Source organism: Oculina patagonica, chromosome 1 (assembly GCF_052425735.1).
Source record: "Oculina patagonica isolate OP01 chromosome 1, crgOcupat, whole genome shotgun sequence".
Classification (NCBI taxonomy): domain Eukaryota; kingdom Metazoa; phylum Cnidaria; class Anthozoa; order Scleractinia; family Oculinidae; genus Oculina; species Oculina patagonica.
In genome coordinates, this window is record NC_135758.1 from 43,983,811 (window position 1) to 44,003,171 (window position 19,361).

The following is a 19,361-nucleotide window of genomic DNA, read 5'->3' on the forward strand; positions in this document are numbered from 1 at the left end:
GAACTAGGTTCTAGCGTCCAGTTTCCCACTCCTCGTGGTGACATGGCGCAAACATGGCGCTTGGTATTCAATAACAAGAAGGCAATACAAGTGTTATTTTTTTTGGCTGCTTTAACAGTCTGCAAACGTGATTGAATCACCACGAAGCAACCATTACAAGCGTAATTACAGACTGGAGGAAAGTTTGTCGACGGTATTTACGTTTTGAGGGATTTAGCCACTTCCTGTTGGATTGCCGTGTCTTTCAGCAGTGTCAAACAGTGTCACCTAAAGAGAAAAGCGAGGTCAAACAGTGCCATCAGCTTGAATTCCCACTGGCTTTCGCATCGCTGCATTGTTGTTTTAGTTACTGAACCCTCAGTGGGTGTTTTCTTTGTGTTTTTCACGCATGGGAAATTTATATAATGATTTTATTTTAAACGAATTTAGTCGGCAAGGCGTCGAAGCGAAACGCCACACAAAGCACAATCGGCATTTTTTAACGGCGTTGCATGACAGGAAAAAAACCTTTACCACATGAAAGGAAATACAGCGTTGACATTTATCAAAGGACAGTTTTTAAAAACCTATTAGACAGGTTTTATCAATACCATCTGGTTTATATATCGGCGTCTGTGACAAGGCGAAGGATCGGCGTGGAATTCCAGTAGAATAAACCGGCTTGCAAATGTCGCGGGAAGATTGACACTCCACGAGAAAGTTAGCCAATGTTTTTGAGACTGTCGTATCTGACCTTGTGTGAAAGAGATTGTTAGTATCCTTAAAAGTTCAAGTTAGATGCAAGTTTGTTGGTCTTCCAACCACACCATTTATTCGTTAGTCTACGGATACTACCACACAGTCGCACTAGAATATTTGGGACTTCAAGTTTTATAGCTTCAGTGGAAATTATGGCTGCGGACGCTTATAAAATCGATGTTCAGAGTCTTCGATATGACAGACAGCGACTTTCAGAGCTGGTGTTTGAGCCCCTTCAAGAAATCAAAGATTTTGTGGCTCGAAATCTAAGGTTGGACGAAGTAGATAACATCGTTGGCTTTCTTGGCAATGTTATTCGAAGCGACACGTTGAAGACTGTGACAGACGGTGAAGCTTTAATCGCTGTCTTGAATTTGTACTATGGGAAGGATAATTTGAGAGTTTTACAGCGGCTTCTGAAGAAGATAAATTGTAATGATCTCCTTCAAGTTTTGAACGAGTGGGAAGCGAGTAATAATCCTGTGGACCCACGAGTTTTTCAAGGTACGTCACCAGTAGTTTAGTCCCGCGGATCCCGGTTGTTTACTTTCGACCCGTAGCGTTTTATTTGTCCAGTATTATGCAAATATATCGCTATAGCTGTGAAATTAAATGTCCCTAAATCACCTGTCCTCGAATGCTGGGATCCTTGCAGAATTCCTACTGTGTGACATGAAAAGTTTTGCCATACTTTGTTGTTTACATTATTTGCATTTTTACATGTAGTGACATTTGAATCAAAACCCACACGAGTTCTTGTAATTCAAGCTGTCACTATCATTTCCTGCTCTGAAGTGAGACAATTCAGGAAACAAATATAAAGGAAATTCCATGCTACTCTCTGGCTTTAATTTTACAGCAAATCGTGCTTCTAAAATCATCAAATGACTCTTTCTTTAAATATTAAGATATTAATTTTTGGCTTGAAAGAAGCACCCTGGTTGGAAGGCTATGTACATGTATGTGTTTTGCAGAGGCCTTCCAAGGGGGGTAGCTGTGTCATAACGTCGCATCTTTCTGTGAACCAATGTCACCTAGCCAACAGCTTTAAATGTTGCTGTCGTTTTCTCCCTGGTTGTATTGCTGTCGCACTCAGTGTCGTTATGATATCCCTTGTCGCTGTTAAAAAGTTCCTGTGTCCCCAGTATTTAGGGTCATGTTGCTTGTTGCTTTTACCCCTTAGAAGGCCTTTTTACATATGTTTTGGTTCAATTTTACCCTTGATACAATCTGCTTTTTTCCTTCATCATATAATTCTAACCCAAACAAAGGAAATTACCAGATTATACCAAGGGTAAAATTGAACTGCAACTCATACATACCTATATAATGGGTTCATGAACTTTCCTTTTTTTAAATTTTATAAAGGAAAAATATAGAAATCAACAGTTTTATGTTCATATAAATCATTCAAACAACTAAGTGATCTGGGGAGTATTGAAGAGAAGTGCTTGCATAAAAACTCATTTGTGGCTCAAGTTTGCTAAAAACCGTAGAGCTATGTACATTTCAAACTCTTGTTTGTGTTTGCACCAAGCTAGAGAACCCCGGTAACTCGAACTCGGTAACTCGACCCCCTCTTTTCGCCTTTTTTTCCCGGGGCTTGTAACCACTTGCAAAATAGTTGAGACACCCACAAAAAAAATTGTATGTTTCTTTAAAAAACATGCCCTAGTTGGCAAAATAAACAAATTATTTTCATTCCTACTCCCCTCCCCTCATTAAAAGTTGTTTCTTACTGGTTTGAATGCAACCCAGAAATTCCATGTACATGTATGCTATAAATTATAAAGCTTTAATGTTCTCAACTGTCGAACTGAGAGTTCTACTGGATGCCAGTAGCTCTTGCTGCTGTAGTTATTCTAAGGCTCAACATCTTAACCAAAAAAATATTAAATATTTGAATACATTCTTTATTAATTTTTAGAATGTGGATACTTTCCATTGTGGATTAGGATCAAGAATCATTTTACTTGGTTCTCAGAGAACAAAAAGACAATTTTGCAGACAATAAAAAGACTTTTCCGAGTTCCAGAGATTGCTTCAGGTGATCCTGATTACGAAACAGTTATATTCATGGGAGTTTCGTTTGGTAAAACAGACATACTGGTCTATGTCTTGGTGCCATTGTGTGTCCGCAAACACATTCGCACCTCACTTGGTAGAAATGATGTTTGTCTTGCTTTGGAGCAACTAAGCATAAGTGGGGTTTACTTTGGAAGGAAATCTGGAAAGAATGGTTATGGCGATGACCTGTCAATCACAAGCTTCTCCTCTATTAATGAGTCTATGCAGGGTGATTTTGTTGATCACGCTCAAGACAGGCATAGTTTGCATCCTCCTATGGTGGCTGTTGAAAGCAGGAAGAATGGTCTGTATAATGGTGTGCATACACAAAATGAAGAATTTTTGCACAACCCAGATTCAACACAATCAGTTTCACACTCTGGTTCAAGACAAGGAAAAGCCAAGGAGGATTTAAAAGTTGTGCGAGCAAGTATGGGTTATATTAAATCTGTGCCTCCTGAAAACAAAGCAGATCAGCCGATAAGGGTAGTACGACCAAAAATCTTGTACATAAACCACAACGTGGCACCAGCTATGGATGTGGAAGATGCAGCAGTAAATGAAAGAGCTGTGTTTGATGTTGAGCAGCACCAGAGCATTGTCAAAGAAAGCAATGACATGGTACAGAAAAGTCCACACAGTTACAAGGAAGAGGCACTGAATGAGAAATCAAATGCAGCTCTGAATTTACAGTATGAGAAAAGAGAGAGAATTCCAGCAGATGAGCTGGAAGGTTTGATTGTGCCTGAAGTCAAGCATCGCAGAGATAAAGACTGGGAACTTCCTGATGAAATAATGCATGCAGCAAGTCAAGAACACAGTGACCATGGCGTGAATTGGTCATATAGTAAGAAGCGGACAGACTATGAAGGAAGTAAAATTGACAAAAGACAAACATCTGTTTTAGACTTTTCTGTAGAGGACAATAATGAGAGAGGATGGCAACCTCAAAGCTCACGTCAAAAATCACCAATTGGCACAGCAGAGCCTGAGGTTGTAGTGGGTAGTTCTTCAACAAGACCAAAGTTAATTCCAGTGGAAAGGTCAACTTCCAAATCAGTTGGCAAAAAACTGTACACTTCAACTGCAACATTTCAAGTCAATATGGGGAACAAAACTGCAAACTCCCAGGCGCAACCAATGGGATATGCAAAGGAGGAGATTTTTAAACCCGAGACTATGGCATCCCTAAATATGAACCAATCAGGTTTTGACAACCAGAAATTGTCAGCAAAGGGAAGTACCTCATTGCCAAGGCAAGCAGAGAATGGTTATTCTAGCTGGTATGAGGATGCTGCTGTAGAAGACTACTACAAACAAATGATTCCTGAACCTGAACCTGGAGACACACAGCAACTCTATTGGCATGAGGAATTTTTTCAACAGAAAATGATACCAGAGGAAGAGATTGTGACTCCAACAAACCCCACTGCAAAGAACATACATGGCAGTGTTCATACCCCATTGTATACTCCCCCAACAGCATTCCGTGATGCAACTCCTGCAGGAGGCAAGCTTGTCAAGGTGAAAACTGGACTTGTTGACACACCCAAACAGCAGCCATCAATTGTATCCACAAACCATGACAATACAACCCAGAATGGCTGGGAACGCTCAAGGGTAGAATCAGACAAATTTAGACAGTTCCCGAAAACAGTGGCCTTGCCAAGTGATGGCTTTGACAACAGATCTGCAAATTATGGTTCGACGGAATACAGCCAACATCATTATGCCAGACCAGATCCTGTAAGTGGGTATTCCCAGCAGCATTTGACAGTCACAAAGGCAGAGAGTGAACTTCTATCAGATTATGAGGACAGTGTGTTTACTGATCATGATGACACAGGTAGTAGATTTGCCGTAGTTCCACCGCCTTATGTACCCCCACCAGACTACAAGAAGGCACCGGGGTCAAGGAGGTCAGATGAAAAATTCAGTGATGATTCAGGTAATTTTAATGCTCCTTGTTCAAAGATACAATGTACATGCATTGGTTGACTTTGATTTATTTTCATTATGCAATCAGGGGAAAACCCTGGAAATCAGGATTTAAACATTTGGAATTGCAGGTAGTATATGTACTTCACAAACATGTAAACATGTACACTGTAGCTGAACTGGTCATCAAAAGCCAGCAACCAGCTACATGTATCAGCAACTGCTGTGAACATATAACTGGCAATTCAAAGTTAAAATGTATCCCATAGACCACAACCAGGATACCAACTGAACTGTCATTGTGCAGCCAGCATCATTTACTTTGTTGGCAGACCATATTTATGGTTATTAATGTGTACAATGTAAAACCTGGAGTAAGACTTGGGCTCCGGCAGGTGGCTGGCAAAAGTTTCCAGCACTTTCCACGACTTTTGCATTGATGGGTCAGTACTACCACTATTTATCAGTGAGCAAGTTGTGGCAATGTTTGTAAAAGGCTACCACAGCAAAACACCCTTAATTTTAACTTTGAGTGTTAATAAGCTTGCAGAATTTTTTTAACTTTGCAAAAAGTTGCTATAGTTTCCGTCTTTTTTGTGTGGGTCCGGCTTTTGGGGGGGGGGGGGGGGGGGGGGAGAGGTGGCGCCATACCTCAACGTGCTGTTTATTACCCAATAGTAAAAAATAGAGCAAACTGAGTTTGTTTCTTAGTTATTAGCCTTAAAAACTAAAATTAAGGCTGTCTTGATAAGATATGGTAACCAATAATGTCAAGGAAATAAACAGAATTTATTCAACACTGATTAGGCATTTGTTTGATGCCATTATTGTAGCATCAACTTAAATATTGTGGTAGTACTAAATCATCAAAGTTGTAACCATTGCTAGCCAGCTTCATTTTTTTAAAGGCTTTTTGGGCTCTTTGAAAAAAGTTACCAAAAAATATCATATGTTTAACCATTGAATAAGGTGTACATGAATGTAATCTTTGGGAATTACATGTATGTTACAACTGTATATATCAATGTTAAATTCTTTTTTGGTTTAAACTTTAGATACTTTTGATCGTGATTACAAAAGCCGTCTCCTGTCAGCTGCAAGTGTTAGCTCAATCTACAAAGAAGTAAGTTTATGTATTAAGTAAGGGTCCAATAAAATAGTTACATTTACAAAGTTAACATTTGCACACAGACAAAACAGTAAACTTTACCGGTAGATATCAATATTTCTGTATTTTTCTGTTTGTAAGACTAAATTGCCAAACAAGTAGGCAAGTTAAAGTGAAAAACAGGCACAATATGTTTCCCTTGCATGTCCCCTGTGCTTGCACATACATGTTCTTTTTTCTTATTAATCTGAAACACTTCCAGCATCAATGAACATTATTTTGCGAATATACTATACATTGCAAATATAACAGTGGAGGTATTTGAACTGTGTTGCAATGAAAAGAAAATGTTTATCTTATACATTAAAAATTAATACAAAAACAAGCCTGTTTCTTGTTCAATTGCAGAAAGAGAAGTTTCTGAGCCAAGAAGAATTACAAATGAGCATTCGTGGAGCTGAAGACAAAGAAATTGAAAAACAGGTAGGGGTTGAAATCAAAATTTGTTGCCTACATCACAACTTGGTCAAAGCCAAGAATTGATATAAAAAAATGTTATTGCAAATAGTAACCATTTCATTAAGTAGCCAATCAACTGATCTTTTATATATTTTGTCCAAATTATGCAATGTACATCTACAAGTACTGAATGTTTGAACATAGTTTCTGTTACGTAAATATACTTGTAGCTGCTGTCATATCCAGACCATCACCATCTACAGTGTTCATGCACACAGGCATTAGACAAAAATTCCACATCTTTGCCAGTTAACAGCTGTAATTAAATTATCTAGCCTAAGATGCTGCTGCTAAATATTCTTTGTGGGTGAATGCTATAAGTGCCTTGAGTCATATATGACCTGTTGCTGAGCCAAATTTACTTTCTTGCTTAATATACATGTACTTTATTAGCTTGAAAGTTAAATACATCATCAGTTTAAGATTTTAGAGTACATATTTTTTAAATAAAACTGGTTTCAAGAACAAGTGAGGTTTGACTCTGTGTACTTATGGCATTGGCAGTATATACCCATTTCTCACCCTAGCTTGTTCATTAGCAAGAGTTGACAGGCCAACTAATCAAGCAATGGCAGTTTCAAAATTAATTTTGTAAGTTGAAAGTCAGGTTCGTACTGTGTACATTGCTGTCTGATTTCATTACAGATGGAGCTTTGTAAGGATCTTATGATTGCTGCCAAAGCTGGCGATGATGAGGAAGCCAAGAGACTCATTGAAGAAGGGGTTGATGTGAATCACCAAAATGAGGTAATTTTATTTACATTTACATGCAGTTTCAAAGGTTAAAAACAAGTGATATAGCTTTGCATATTATTGTTTTCGCCATACCATTTACGTGAAGAAAAACAATAGCACAGTTTAATAAACACTTTAAAGTACACATGTATCTAAAATTCTTCTCGGTATATATTTAATATTGTACAAAAAAGAATTTGTAAAATAAATTTTCTTTGTATCGATATGACAAACAGGTTTGTCCAAGCATTAGTTTGTATTTTAGCAAGATATTCAAAAGGTATAGTAGAAAACCATTTTTGATTTTATTTACAAAATAAAATTTGATAGTAAAGAGGTAAGGCAAGGTTCTAAAATGAATAGAAACTCCTACTTACGGGGTAAATACATGTATACCGGTATGAAATTATGCCTTCTGTTTACATCTTGGAATGTAAACAGAATGAAATGGTACTCCCTTTCAACTTGTATCATTACAGGGGGGGTCAATGATTTCAACAGACGTTTTTGAGCACAAACGGCAACCGGAAGTGGAATGTGCGCGTCTTTGGCACGTACATTGTGTATTAGCGACTTTTTTTTCATAAATTCAATTTGTAATTGCAAAAAAGAAGGCTTTCAAACAATTTTTTCAAGGTAAAAGTTCGCCTAAAACTAAAAGATTCGCCTTCCGGTTGCCGTCCTTGGTTAAAAATAGTCCGTGCTTAAGCTCTCTATTAATATTAGCAAAATAACGTTATCTCCAATTATTTATTTGCAGTTTGGTCAATCTGCTATGATGGTTGCCAGCTGGGAGGGTCATCTTGGCATTGTTGAAGCCTTGATAAGTGCTGAGGCAGATCCTAATCTTCAGGATGGGGTAATAAACATAATCTCTGATTACAACTATCTTAAGTTATGCACGAGTCTCTGTGAGTCTGATTCCTGCTGAACTAAAACCTTGTTCCCAGACATGCACAGACAGACTAACTTCTTATGCCCGGTATACAAATCTGAAGTCATAATTATTGTTAAAATACCTAACATGAACCACTTTTAAGAATCATGTAAATACAACATAACTCATGAGAGACACGTGGGGCTGGGTTCAGAGTGAAAATGTTTTAGAAGTATTGGGCCTTTCGATTTAATCATTTGACAATCTTGGGCATTTTGGAATTGCTCACGCCCCCAAGAGATGGAAAGGTATTGAGAAAAAAAACATCGGCATGTACACTCAGTTGTCAGTCAAGGAAAAAAGGGAGGATGGCAAAAGTAAGGAAATACGTTTAGCTGACACTGATTCCGTTTTGAGGCCATATAATTATCATCGAAAAGTAACAAAACTGAATATAATCCTAATCTCAGATTGCATGTACTTTTACATTATGTTGAACAGCTGGGCTCAGAGGCTGGTATTGAAAAAAAAAACCAATAAGCGTCTAAATGTACTGATTTGTTGTTCAATTTGTAGTTTGGCAAGTCAGCTCTTCACGAGGCGGCAGTGAGTGGCCAGCATGCCATTGTTCATCGTCTCATTCCTGGTGGAGCAAACGTTAATTTGGCTGACGAGGTTTGTGACTTTCAGTAAATTTATACGCTGTCACCTGCATGCAAGATCCAGTGATCACAGGAATGCATTTTATTTTCTGCAAGTCTTGGGTTTCTCCAAAAGTAGACTGTTAATAACAGCCTTTCTTTTTTTTTCCATGCGAAAGAACTCGGCAGAAATAGCGTGCGCTAGTGCGAAGCACGTTAGGCCGTTTTCCTCACTTCCCCAACCGCCTCCCGTTTTGCACTGGTATCCAGTTCCCCCACGATTCTTTTAATGCGTTTTACGATTGAAGAAAAATTCGGGAAAATAAAAGGCTGTGAACAGTCTATGCCTAAAGTGAAATGAAGTTGCGATATTTCTCGGATGTGCAGAAATGGATCAACATTACAATCGTCAATACAGTCATGGTCTTAGTCGAGGCTTTGAGTACAGTGTACTGTATCTTCATTAGGCAGCTATCTGAGCGTTGTCTCAAAATAGGCATTCGGTAAAAGAACAAGACATGGTATAGATATGTTTAGGTGGTTGGAGTAAAGAGGTTCTAAGATACACTGTAAGTACAATGTACGTAACTAAGTGTAGGCCAGAAAAATGGTGGCTTTCATAATGAGGTGGAGGTAAGACGAGATTCCCTTTTAGCCAAGCTGCATTACCTCAAATAGTTGGTAGAGACAAAAGTTGTAGTTGCCTACAAGGTAGGCAACTGTAGACAATTAGCTGCTTGAGTTTGAATAGAACTTGTCTTATTACCCGCAGGAGCACAGGACTCCACTTCATTACGCAGCTATGAGAGGAAAGAGAAGAATTGTAGAAGTCCTGTTGCTGTTTGGTGCGAATGTTTCACTTTTAACGAAGGTACATGTAAAAGGCAATGATTTATAAGCAACAAAAAACACGGGTTTCTTGTATCCTCTGGACGAGGGGCCATGTGGCCTTCGTACATGCATGTGGTAGAAAAACAAAGGACAGTAGCAATTCGCATAGTATACAAGGGTAACTTGTGTTTACTGGAGGGGTTTTGTAGACTGTGTAACTGAAGAAACCAAAGACAGTAAAAGGCTATTGTCTTCCCCTTCAGATTTTTGCTTGAACCCTTTTAGTACCCCTAAAATTACATAACACTTTAACATTTTTTTTTGTAAAATAAATAAAGTTGAAAAATTGTGACGTTTTTGTTTTGATGTTCTTTCCCCCGTGTCTTGTCTAGAATGGTGAGTCTGCAATTGAACTGGCCTTCTGGTACCGCCATGACGATATTGTGACTCTCTTGATGTCCCATGGCGATAAAGTAAGTTTTTATGTTATGGTGTGTTTTCGAGTGCGGATTGGGTTTTGGTTGAAATTGCTCTAGCTATGACTTACCTTTAGCAGAGTGTGGCAAACACCTTGAGATACCTATGTAGCACTGTTTTCTACTGTGTCAACGTTAAATTTGGTGTAACAATGGATTTGTAGTAATGACAAGGGGTGAAACATTTGCGGCACATTTAGTGTTGAGGGGTGAAGGAACAACAAATAAGGCAGTCAACAAATCAGATTTAGTGAAATGGAAATAAATATTCTTAAGTTGAAATTCGTCGCTATCTATTATGGTTTTAAGCAATAAAGTTTATAAATTAGACTACGAGCCCGGTTTTTTGAATGTCGGGCGGCGGGTTTTTTTGAAGGTTTTTTTTTTTTATATTTAAAAAAAAAACCGCGTTTTTAAAAAAAAGAAAAATTAAAAAAAATTACTATTAAACCTTTGTTTATTGAATGTGGAATGGCTTGCTTTGGTAGACCTTATGTTGTGTTGTTCTTTCTGCTGCTGGTTGCTACATTCGCCCCACTAACTGCCCCTGGGTCTCCGAGGTGCTACAAATGGGGATTTTTATAACGATACAATCCAAAGCTCTTTGTTGTGTGTAAAGCTCAATGCCGATTGACGAGGACTGTGGTATGGTATTCTCTGGTGCACCGCATATACCTGTTAGAACTGCTTGAGCTGTGTAACTAATAAGTTCCATCAGTAAAAGAAACCACGAGCCCGCGCTGTTACAATGTACCCCAAACGTTTTCACGTCAGCATAGCACCATAAGTACTTGTAGATTTCATGTTGGTTAGCAGCGCCTGTCAAATATGGCGGGCTCAGTCGATTCTCGAAGACGGCAATATTTCAAACGAAACCGTGTGAGAACTCTTTTTATACTCCATAATCTCTTTGGCTTCATGTTCCTGAACAAGAAAGGAGTGCCCTACGATGCACGTTTTCCTTCAATGACATGTAATCTCGTGTTGCAGAAAACCCGTAAAGAAATGGAGGGTCAAATAAGGAAACAGAAGTTACGTCAGATAAGCTCGGCAGCGTCTTTACCAAACCTTTCTAAAGTGAGTGTGTTTCATTGTTTTATTTTGCTTTTGTTATATCTCCTAGCATCGTTCTCATCTGTCATTTTGGTCCAGTTATATCTCCTGCAATTTTTGCTAAGAGAAATAGAAAGTTCACGCCTACTTATTATGTTTTAAAGTAGAAAGACCAAGTTTATTACAAAAGAATCCGTGACAGCAAACTAGAAAACGTGATTTACGTATCCCTTGGTTAAAGTACCAACTTGTGATTTTTATAAGTCAGTTAAACTCATTAAACAACGATTGTGAACAAAACAATCTTATCACAAGTGACTACGTCGTGATGCAAACGAAAAATACCTTATTATTTATTATTAATTTAAAACCATGTCTATCTAAACCAAACCGAACCAAACCCCACCAAACTTGCTTGATGTAGGTACTTAACACTGACATAAAAAGCCACCTAGTGGATATGTTGCAAAATTGAGCCTTTTATCTTCTATTATAACTTTTAGAGCTTTTGAACACATTAAACCTTTGATGCGAATGGTCTGTAAGTTGAGCTTCATTAATACAAAGTGAGAAAAATAAAGGAAAGATGAAAGATAAAAAAAGAAAGAAACAAAAAAGTGTAAATTTGTTATCGCTAGTTTAATTGCCAAGAAGGCTGAACAAGTTTTAGCGCTTTAACGCGATTTTCGCCATGATCGGTGCGATACCCTAGCAACTGAGCCGTGAACTATTTTTATGTTGTAGGCAACATCAATGAAAGAGCTCTCCCGAAGCAGAAGCCGGCCAGATTTGCGTAAAAAGAAATCTGTTTGTTCCATTCAGTAAAATCAAGTTTGACCTAGACAGATAGATGATTACAGCTGATATATGGCATTCTAGCAATGTAAAAGTTTTGTTAAGTTTCAGTTAACTGTACTTATTGTACCGAGGTAACGTGTCGATGCACTAATGAGTACATGCAAGGTTAAGGGTCAGAGCCTTTGATTAGTACTACATGTACTGCTTCGCATTCTTAAACAATGGCCCTAAACTTGTTAGTGTAAGGGCTACCAATTTGCAGGTGTAGATTCAGGTTTAGCGGAAGTCAATTTTAATGTAACGGTGAAGCACTATTATCTTACAGTAGCTTGTTAGGAAGTCAAAGCAACAACAACGTCTCGCAATGTTTGACTTAAGAGTAACTTGCATGTTATTTTTTATCCACTTTTAAAATGATGATGATGATGATGATGATGACACCAAAAAACACGACCTACAATACGACTTTTACACTACAATACTACACTACTTTCAACACAATACTCTGCTTATAATACAATTACCTCGACTATTCTAAAAACGATGACTTACCGTTGGTACGATAACTTGCACTGTACTATATTACTCTTTGCTTAACCTTACGTTGAAGTCGACCAATATATTAATTTAATATATACTATATAGATGAATTCAGAATAAAATGCAGTGTAGTTATGGCTTACTCTTAATCTTTTATAATACATACCCTCTGGTAATTAGCTTTTTATAAAAATAATTCAAGTTAATGGTTAGTAGTTCACGTGAGTGATAGGACCTATACCACCAAACGTGGACTCCGCAGCCCTGGACTTCGGGTTTCCAGTTAAAATAATCAGTATGGTATGGCTTGTTCTACGTTAAAGAGTGTTTTTGCAATTTTTATGCTTAGCTTAAAGAAAAAAACTTTGCAATGTACTGTTTTCAAAGAGACGTTCATACATTTTTGAAACTTTATCTTTAATTGAGTGCATAGATGTAAAAGGGAATTCATATTTTTGTAGGCATTTTTATAAATTGAGAGTAGATTCCTAAAACTGGTGTACCAATATAACAGTTATTGGAATAGATTTGGCAGATTTATAATGAGTTCAAATTTATAAGGAGTATAAAAAATTTAGTAAAAGAATATGTAATATAAGCTCTATTATTATTTCTGGTTGTTTCGAATATTTTGTCTTGCTGTGAAATTATGAGTGGAGCAGGTTAGCTTAATAAAAGAATAATTATGAATCTGATGTTGTCGAAAATGGAATTTTCTTTTTTCTTTTTTTTTTTTATTTTTGGGGGGGGGGGGGTAATTTTATTCTGCCCTTTCAAGTTACAGTAATCAATCGTCACCTGCACATATTTCAGGCAGATCACATCTGACGTCACACAAAGCTTTTAATCGATATACTGTGCCAGTTAGCTTAATGGCGGTTCTCGCAGGTCAGGAAAAAGTGGGAATTCAACGGAAGTTTGTTTTATAACACTGATAACCGACAGTCTTTTATAGTCAATGAAGAATTTTTATGCAAAGCAACTTAAAAGCGTATTAAAGCGTGCGTTGGCTACTTTTTATTTAACCAGAGTTTCTATTGATCGGTGAAAAGTCAGATAATTTTTGTTTTCTGTATGGATGGAAGCCTTGTTTACAGAGCGGCTGAGCAAGTCTCTCAGTTCTAGAGCTCCCTGTCTGAGCATAAGGAAACTCTGGCCAGTGTTTTAAATTCTGTGCTTTTAGGACCCAGTCCATTGTAGGGAGAAACTGGGGCGGAGAATAGAGCACTGGGGCGAGTTATGCAAGTTCTCCAGCATATCAAAAAAACTTTTTTTGTCTAATAACAAGTGTATGCCTTAAAGTTCATCAAGCTGTATCAATTCAACAAATTCTTGTCTCTTGACGTCGACGAAAACAAACTATTTCTCATATTCAGTTACACTTGAGATCTGTTAAGGCTATTGGGCACCATTTACAAAAATCAAGGCACCATTAAAAAAAAGATGAAACTCACCATTTATGAAAGTCAGGGTGTCATTTTTATAAAAACGAACCATATATAAAAGTAAATGGACCCTAAAAATTGAGGACAATTTGCTTAAAACAGAGGAACATTTTTGGATGTTGTTATTGCTCGCGGGGGTTTTGTTTTTCCTTAAAAGCACTAAAATGATAAACGAAAGAGATTAATTATAAATGATGGGATTATTTACAGGCATTTAGAATTGCTAAATTTAAGGGAAGTTATGGCCACTCATACCTTTCTCGATGTTTACGCAGATATTTTGTAGTCGTGGAGGGGGAGTGGTAAACATGGACGAGATTAGTAAAATTCACCAAAGTTTTAGTTGCGCTTCTGCGAAATAGTTGTAATTTCAAAATAAGACATAACTATGCTATTTTCTCCTACCTCTTATTTTCGTTTTCTTGTTTGAAGTAAAAATAACGCAAAAATAAACAGTTTCGTTAGAACCTTTGGTTCAACCTTTGTAAAATTCAGAAGTCCAGATGTTTATATCTTTAGATTGGGGCAGTGCGACGCGACTTACCGTGACCACCTAACAAACTTTTGCAAGTGCCATCTAGTAATATTTTACGTTTTCACTGCGTTTTGTTGATAAATACGATGCAACAAGAATCTATTTGATTGTATTCAACTTTGCAAGGAGTCGTGTTCGTCCAACAAATAATAATATTACGAGAGCACACTTGTAAAAAAGTTTGTTGGGTGGCCATGGTAAGGTGCGTCGCATTGTAAAACCGAGTTTTCTTTAAATACAATTCCGTTGATTGTTTAGTTTGTGTGTCACATTTTTTAAAGACTTCTAAAGGGCATTGCAATAATTTTCAGTGGAATACCTCAGAAACACTTTCTAGACAAATCTCTTATTCGGACTGTGGGGAATTCAGAATTCTTGAAACAATGTACAAATAACTGGCATGTTTGAATTGTAAGTATACTAACAGCTTGCAATGGGCTGTGAGGCTTTGTCTATAGAATTATTTTAAGACAGACAAAGTCATCCTTCTTGTATAAACTTTAGAAACACTTGAACCAATATAAGGTTTTTGTATTTGAACTAAATCTCAGATGTTCCTTTCAGAGGTTTTTTCAAACACCTTGTTCTTTGCTGTTCATGTCAATATTTAACTTCGACGATTATTACAAAATATCGGGATTTTTCATGTCTTTCGCATTGTTTTAGGCGACATAGTTTTTTTGAATAAAAACGATATACTTTTTTATTTCTTCTCGCCTTTACATTTTACTTTGCTTTTCTTACATTTAGTGTAGTTCAAACAAATGTGATCAGAGTTTTTGGAACGGAAGTAGGGCTTTTCGAGGTAGAGTTAAGCTCTTGTTATCGAGGACATCTTAATAAGCGAGCTCTTATTAGTAGAAAATAAAACTGCACAAGAACTTCTTGTTAGCAAACAGCTATCAAAAATACTTTCTGCTCGGAAAGGTAGAATGCACTTTTTGTTAGTTAATATTTTTTCAATCGTTCAATAGTTGATTTCAGAACATCAGTTACCTTCAAAGTATACCGTAAATCTCTGAAAATAGTAAACCCTGGACTTATTTCTGATCTGTACTAACGGCCTTGTTAATTGGGGGAAGACGGTTTATTTTCAGGGAGGTGGAAGGGGAGGCGGCATTATCGGATAGAATTTGCTTTTCAAACCTTGTTCAGGGTTATATCTGAAACAGATTTTGCGTTTGAGTAATTTTAGGTCGTTTACAACAACGATATAAAATACTAAACATGCTTAAGAATTTCAAATGAACATCAGAAGTCTATGGTTGTAGCAACAAAATCAGAAACGATTTTTATTGCCACGCTAATACTGTCTAAACTAGCACAAGTCTTTTCGTCTTTTTGTTAAATACTGTACGCCTCTGTGATCCACGTGAAATAAACTTTCACATGCAGATAACTTATTTTGAGCATATTTGCGAAGTGCTGGTACATTGTCAACACACCTGGACTGGCCGTTTGTCGCCAAGAGAATCGTTGTTTTATCTCCGTTCAGCATTTGTCAAAACATGGCGGCGCGTTTTGTTAGATTTGATCTGACATCTTAACCAACTGTACTAACAACAGCCACCCTGTATTTTTGACATGTTATTGTTTCTGTCGTGGCTTTGTTGACCGTCTTCGTTGACAAAGATATTGGTGTCATAATGGAATTGAGTTGAACGCAGTCTTTTTGTTTAGGAGTGAAACTATTAAAAAGTACAAGTCATTCATTTTGAATCCGATTCTTTTCTGAATATTAAGTCTTCTGTAAGTGCATATACTATTTCTTTCCTATGTGATTTTGACCCCTCAGTAACGCAGTATTATGTCTTCATTTTAGTCTTGAGTAATATTTGGACTTTCATTTAGCAACTGAACCTTTAGACAAAGAATCGGCCAAGAAAGCCTTTCTTGGCCTTTTGGTGTGTATATATTGTTTAGCAACAAGCTGATGTGAATTTTGAGAACTCTTAAATTGTTTTGACCATTTCGTTTACATTGTTTTACGCTTTTTTTGCTAAAAATTGTACAATTGTAAGAATAAACAAAAGGTTAAAGGAAAGTTCCGACCAGACGATCAAAATATCATGTTGGGTTGACCAGCTAAATAATCAAACATTTCATGGGATGAAATTCAAGTTTTGACTAATTCAAACGTTTTCATCCAACATTGTTTTTTCATTTAGCTGGTTAATCCAATACTATGTTGGATACCGCAAATCGTCCATCGTTTACCAAGGGCGTAAGTCATAAATCTTCAAGATTATTCAATCTAAACCAACGAGCTGCGATAGATTTCCTTAAACCCCTCAAGGATTATTGTGCAACAGAGTGAAACATGACTATCTCGCTCGATAGAATTGTGCCAGTTGCAGGTTTGAAGCCCTGCAGGCCCCATAAGGGATGCCATTGATACTTTCGTTCATTTGATTAGGACTTTCTCTAATGCTGTTTGTTTTTATTTTAGGGTTGTTTTACCTTTCTTTTTCTTCTCAGATGTATGTACCTGTTGTATCCATATGTCGTGCGCTAATGACCACACACTCTCTTTTGGGACACCTTTCTTAGAGATTTAGTTACCCAAGTAGATTAAATGTTTTTAAGTCCATTAACGAAGATGTTACATGTGTTGTTGTTTATCATGCCAGGCATGTGAATTCCAAGAAAGAGAGAGTTCTTGTCAAGATTATCTCTAATTCAACTGGTGTCGCAGGAGGGATTTTCGAGCAAAGACTACACAAATGAAAATAATACTTTAAACCATACATGTACGTGTCTCGTTTTTTTCGATCCCCACGTGGATAAGGCATTATAAGATTTCCATGGAAAAACGTAATTGCTAATATTCATCACTTCCATATGAATTTGTCCTACTGTGAATAATTCATTCTTTCATATTCTATCACTGAAAGACTCTTTTTTCGCTCCCATTTGGAGTCATGTGGCCGATGTTATGTGCATCTGCATGCCATGATAAAGATCGTGTTGGTGAGACAAGATGGCAACTATACAAAGACGGAAATCTGTCTTATGGGACTTGCGGCCGGATTCTGATTAAAAAGCAAAAAAAGGAAATTAGAATGCAAGAGTAATTTCATGGCCGTACGAACGTGGCCATTTTTGAAAAATCATTTGATTACTGAATTAAGCAAAGATGCTTGCAGTCATTTATGACATTTTGCCTGAAAGAAAAACAGAATGTTGCAATTTATAACTTAAGGGTTTGGTAGTTATTCTGCGTGAGTTTAATCTTAGATTTTCACCTTTTTTAACTGTTCTGTTTGGGTCTCACCGGAAAAACAAATTAATATTATCCCAAAACCGGTCGTGGGTCCATTATCTTGTTGTTGTTGTTGTTGTTGTTAAATCACTACATTAAAATGCCCATAATATAAAAATACGAGGTTGCTCTCAGAGTAATTTACTTCACAGCTTCTTTACAAGTTCACTATAAAACGGTGAAAGAAAGCGTACGGGTAATTTCCTCTCTACTCAGGACTAATTTACGCTCAGACTTTAGAACAATCCATCTTGTCTTGCATGTCAACTAAAAGAACTGCAAAATAAACAACAATTCAAGAATGTATCATTTGTAGCTAAAGGTTCATTTTGCGGGCGACCTTGCTGGAGAAGGGTCATGCTATTTTCGGCCATTCGGCTAATGATCTTAAAACGAATTCCACATTAAGTATTGCTCGGTAACTTTCAGATGAAAGGTTATATTCCATGTACAGAGTCAAAAGTTGGTTGGCATAGCTTGAATTTTGCGAATTCACATGAAATGGGGTGCCACAGTTGTTACAAGAAATACTAAGAAAGAGTTTAAGAGCACGGACGTTCAAAATTTTATAAATGATTGCAAAAAATCTGGTCAATTTGTGTGTAAACCTCAGTTTGTGATGTTTGGGAGCCTTCTTTGCTATGTAACAAAGATCTGATAAATGGTCATTTTGAGATGGAATATATTCTTTATAATGATATTTCACGATCGTAGTTTATACATAAATGTCATATATTGCAGGTGTGTTCCCCCCCCCCCTAAACTATTCGCAATTGATGTGAGTGTCTGTCAGCAGTTCGCATCTGAACAGCAATGAAACTGTTGCAGCTTCCATAACGGCAAGGTTCCTTTTAAGGAAATATTTTAAACATGCAGGAGTAAAATACTCAAGCTTGTGGTTTTGCACTCATTCAATTTTTATTCGTACCTGACAGGCTCGGAGTAATTTATAACTTGAAATTGGCTATTTTTCTTAAAAAATGTAATAAAAACTGACCCCCTACCAAAACATAGGAAGTACTTTAAATTTCTTGTAATGATCCCTTGAGACACTTTCACAGTATCTTTTTATTTTGTTTGCTAGGGGCAATTCGCAGATTTGGGGGTTGACTTAACTTGCATCTAAGTCCCTCATTTACAAATTCGTCAATCCACCAGGCAATCCAACCTTTAAGCACCATACGCCATCGCAGCGCGTGACCGCAGGGGCACATAGCTTATAGAAATCCGTTTAGATAACATCCGAATTAGTTGGAAATTCAAAACGCTGGGTCGGGGTGATTGAAACACGGCACTGGAAATATAGAGAACAGGAACGCTGCTGCATGAGTTGTCTCACGTACACAGACGTAAAGGGCAGGGTTTAGCCATATTATCGTCATTGTTCGTTTCTGCATGTACATGTGAAGGCCATTTTAACCACCCTGTTCTGGGTATTGTGACCTGTTCTGGGGTAAATAACAATTATATTACGGTATTGTCCGATATACATAACAAATTACATAGCAAATCTTTTAGAACTGGTGTTTCTTCTGTCAAGTAATAAAGTTAAAAAACGTTATTATATATACGACGAACACGGAACTACATAACGGGCCAATTTTGGGGGCTCCATGTTGAATTGTGAAAAAAATTGGAATGGCGCGTGCAAAAACCCTGTCAACCCGGGAATCCACTTTATATAAGAGAGCTCAGGTGATTTGTGTTTCTTATTTAAGAGTTAAGTTTCTCGCCAAAAAAATATGCTTGAAAGAAGTATATACCTGCCATTTCCCCAGCTCAAAGAAATTGACAGAGA

At 37.2% G+C, this 19,361-nt stretch overlaps 1 protein-coding gene across 1 annotated transcript; it reads left to right on the forward strand.

The window, feature by feature from the left end:
- Positions 1-72: 72 nt before the first annotated feature.
- Positions 73-12,015, forward strand: LOC144632841 (uncharacterized). The gene is made up of 11 exons (XM_078491590.1): positions 73-1,242; positions 2,666-4,753; positions 5,799-5,866; positions 6,260-6,334; positions 7,016-7,117; positions 7,866-7,964; positions 8,559-8,657; positions 9,396-9,494; positions 9,847-9,927; positions 10,921-11,007; positions 11,728-12,015. The coding sequence occupies exons 1-11, from the start codon at positions 891-893 to the stop codon at positions 11,806-11,808; spliced, it is 3,231 nt and encodes a 1,076-aa protein (XP_078347716.1). The 5' UTR covers positions 73-890; the 3' UTR covers positions 11,809-12,015.
- Positions 12,016-19,361: the final 7,346 nt, after the last annotated feature.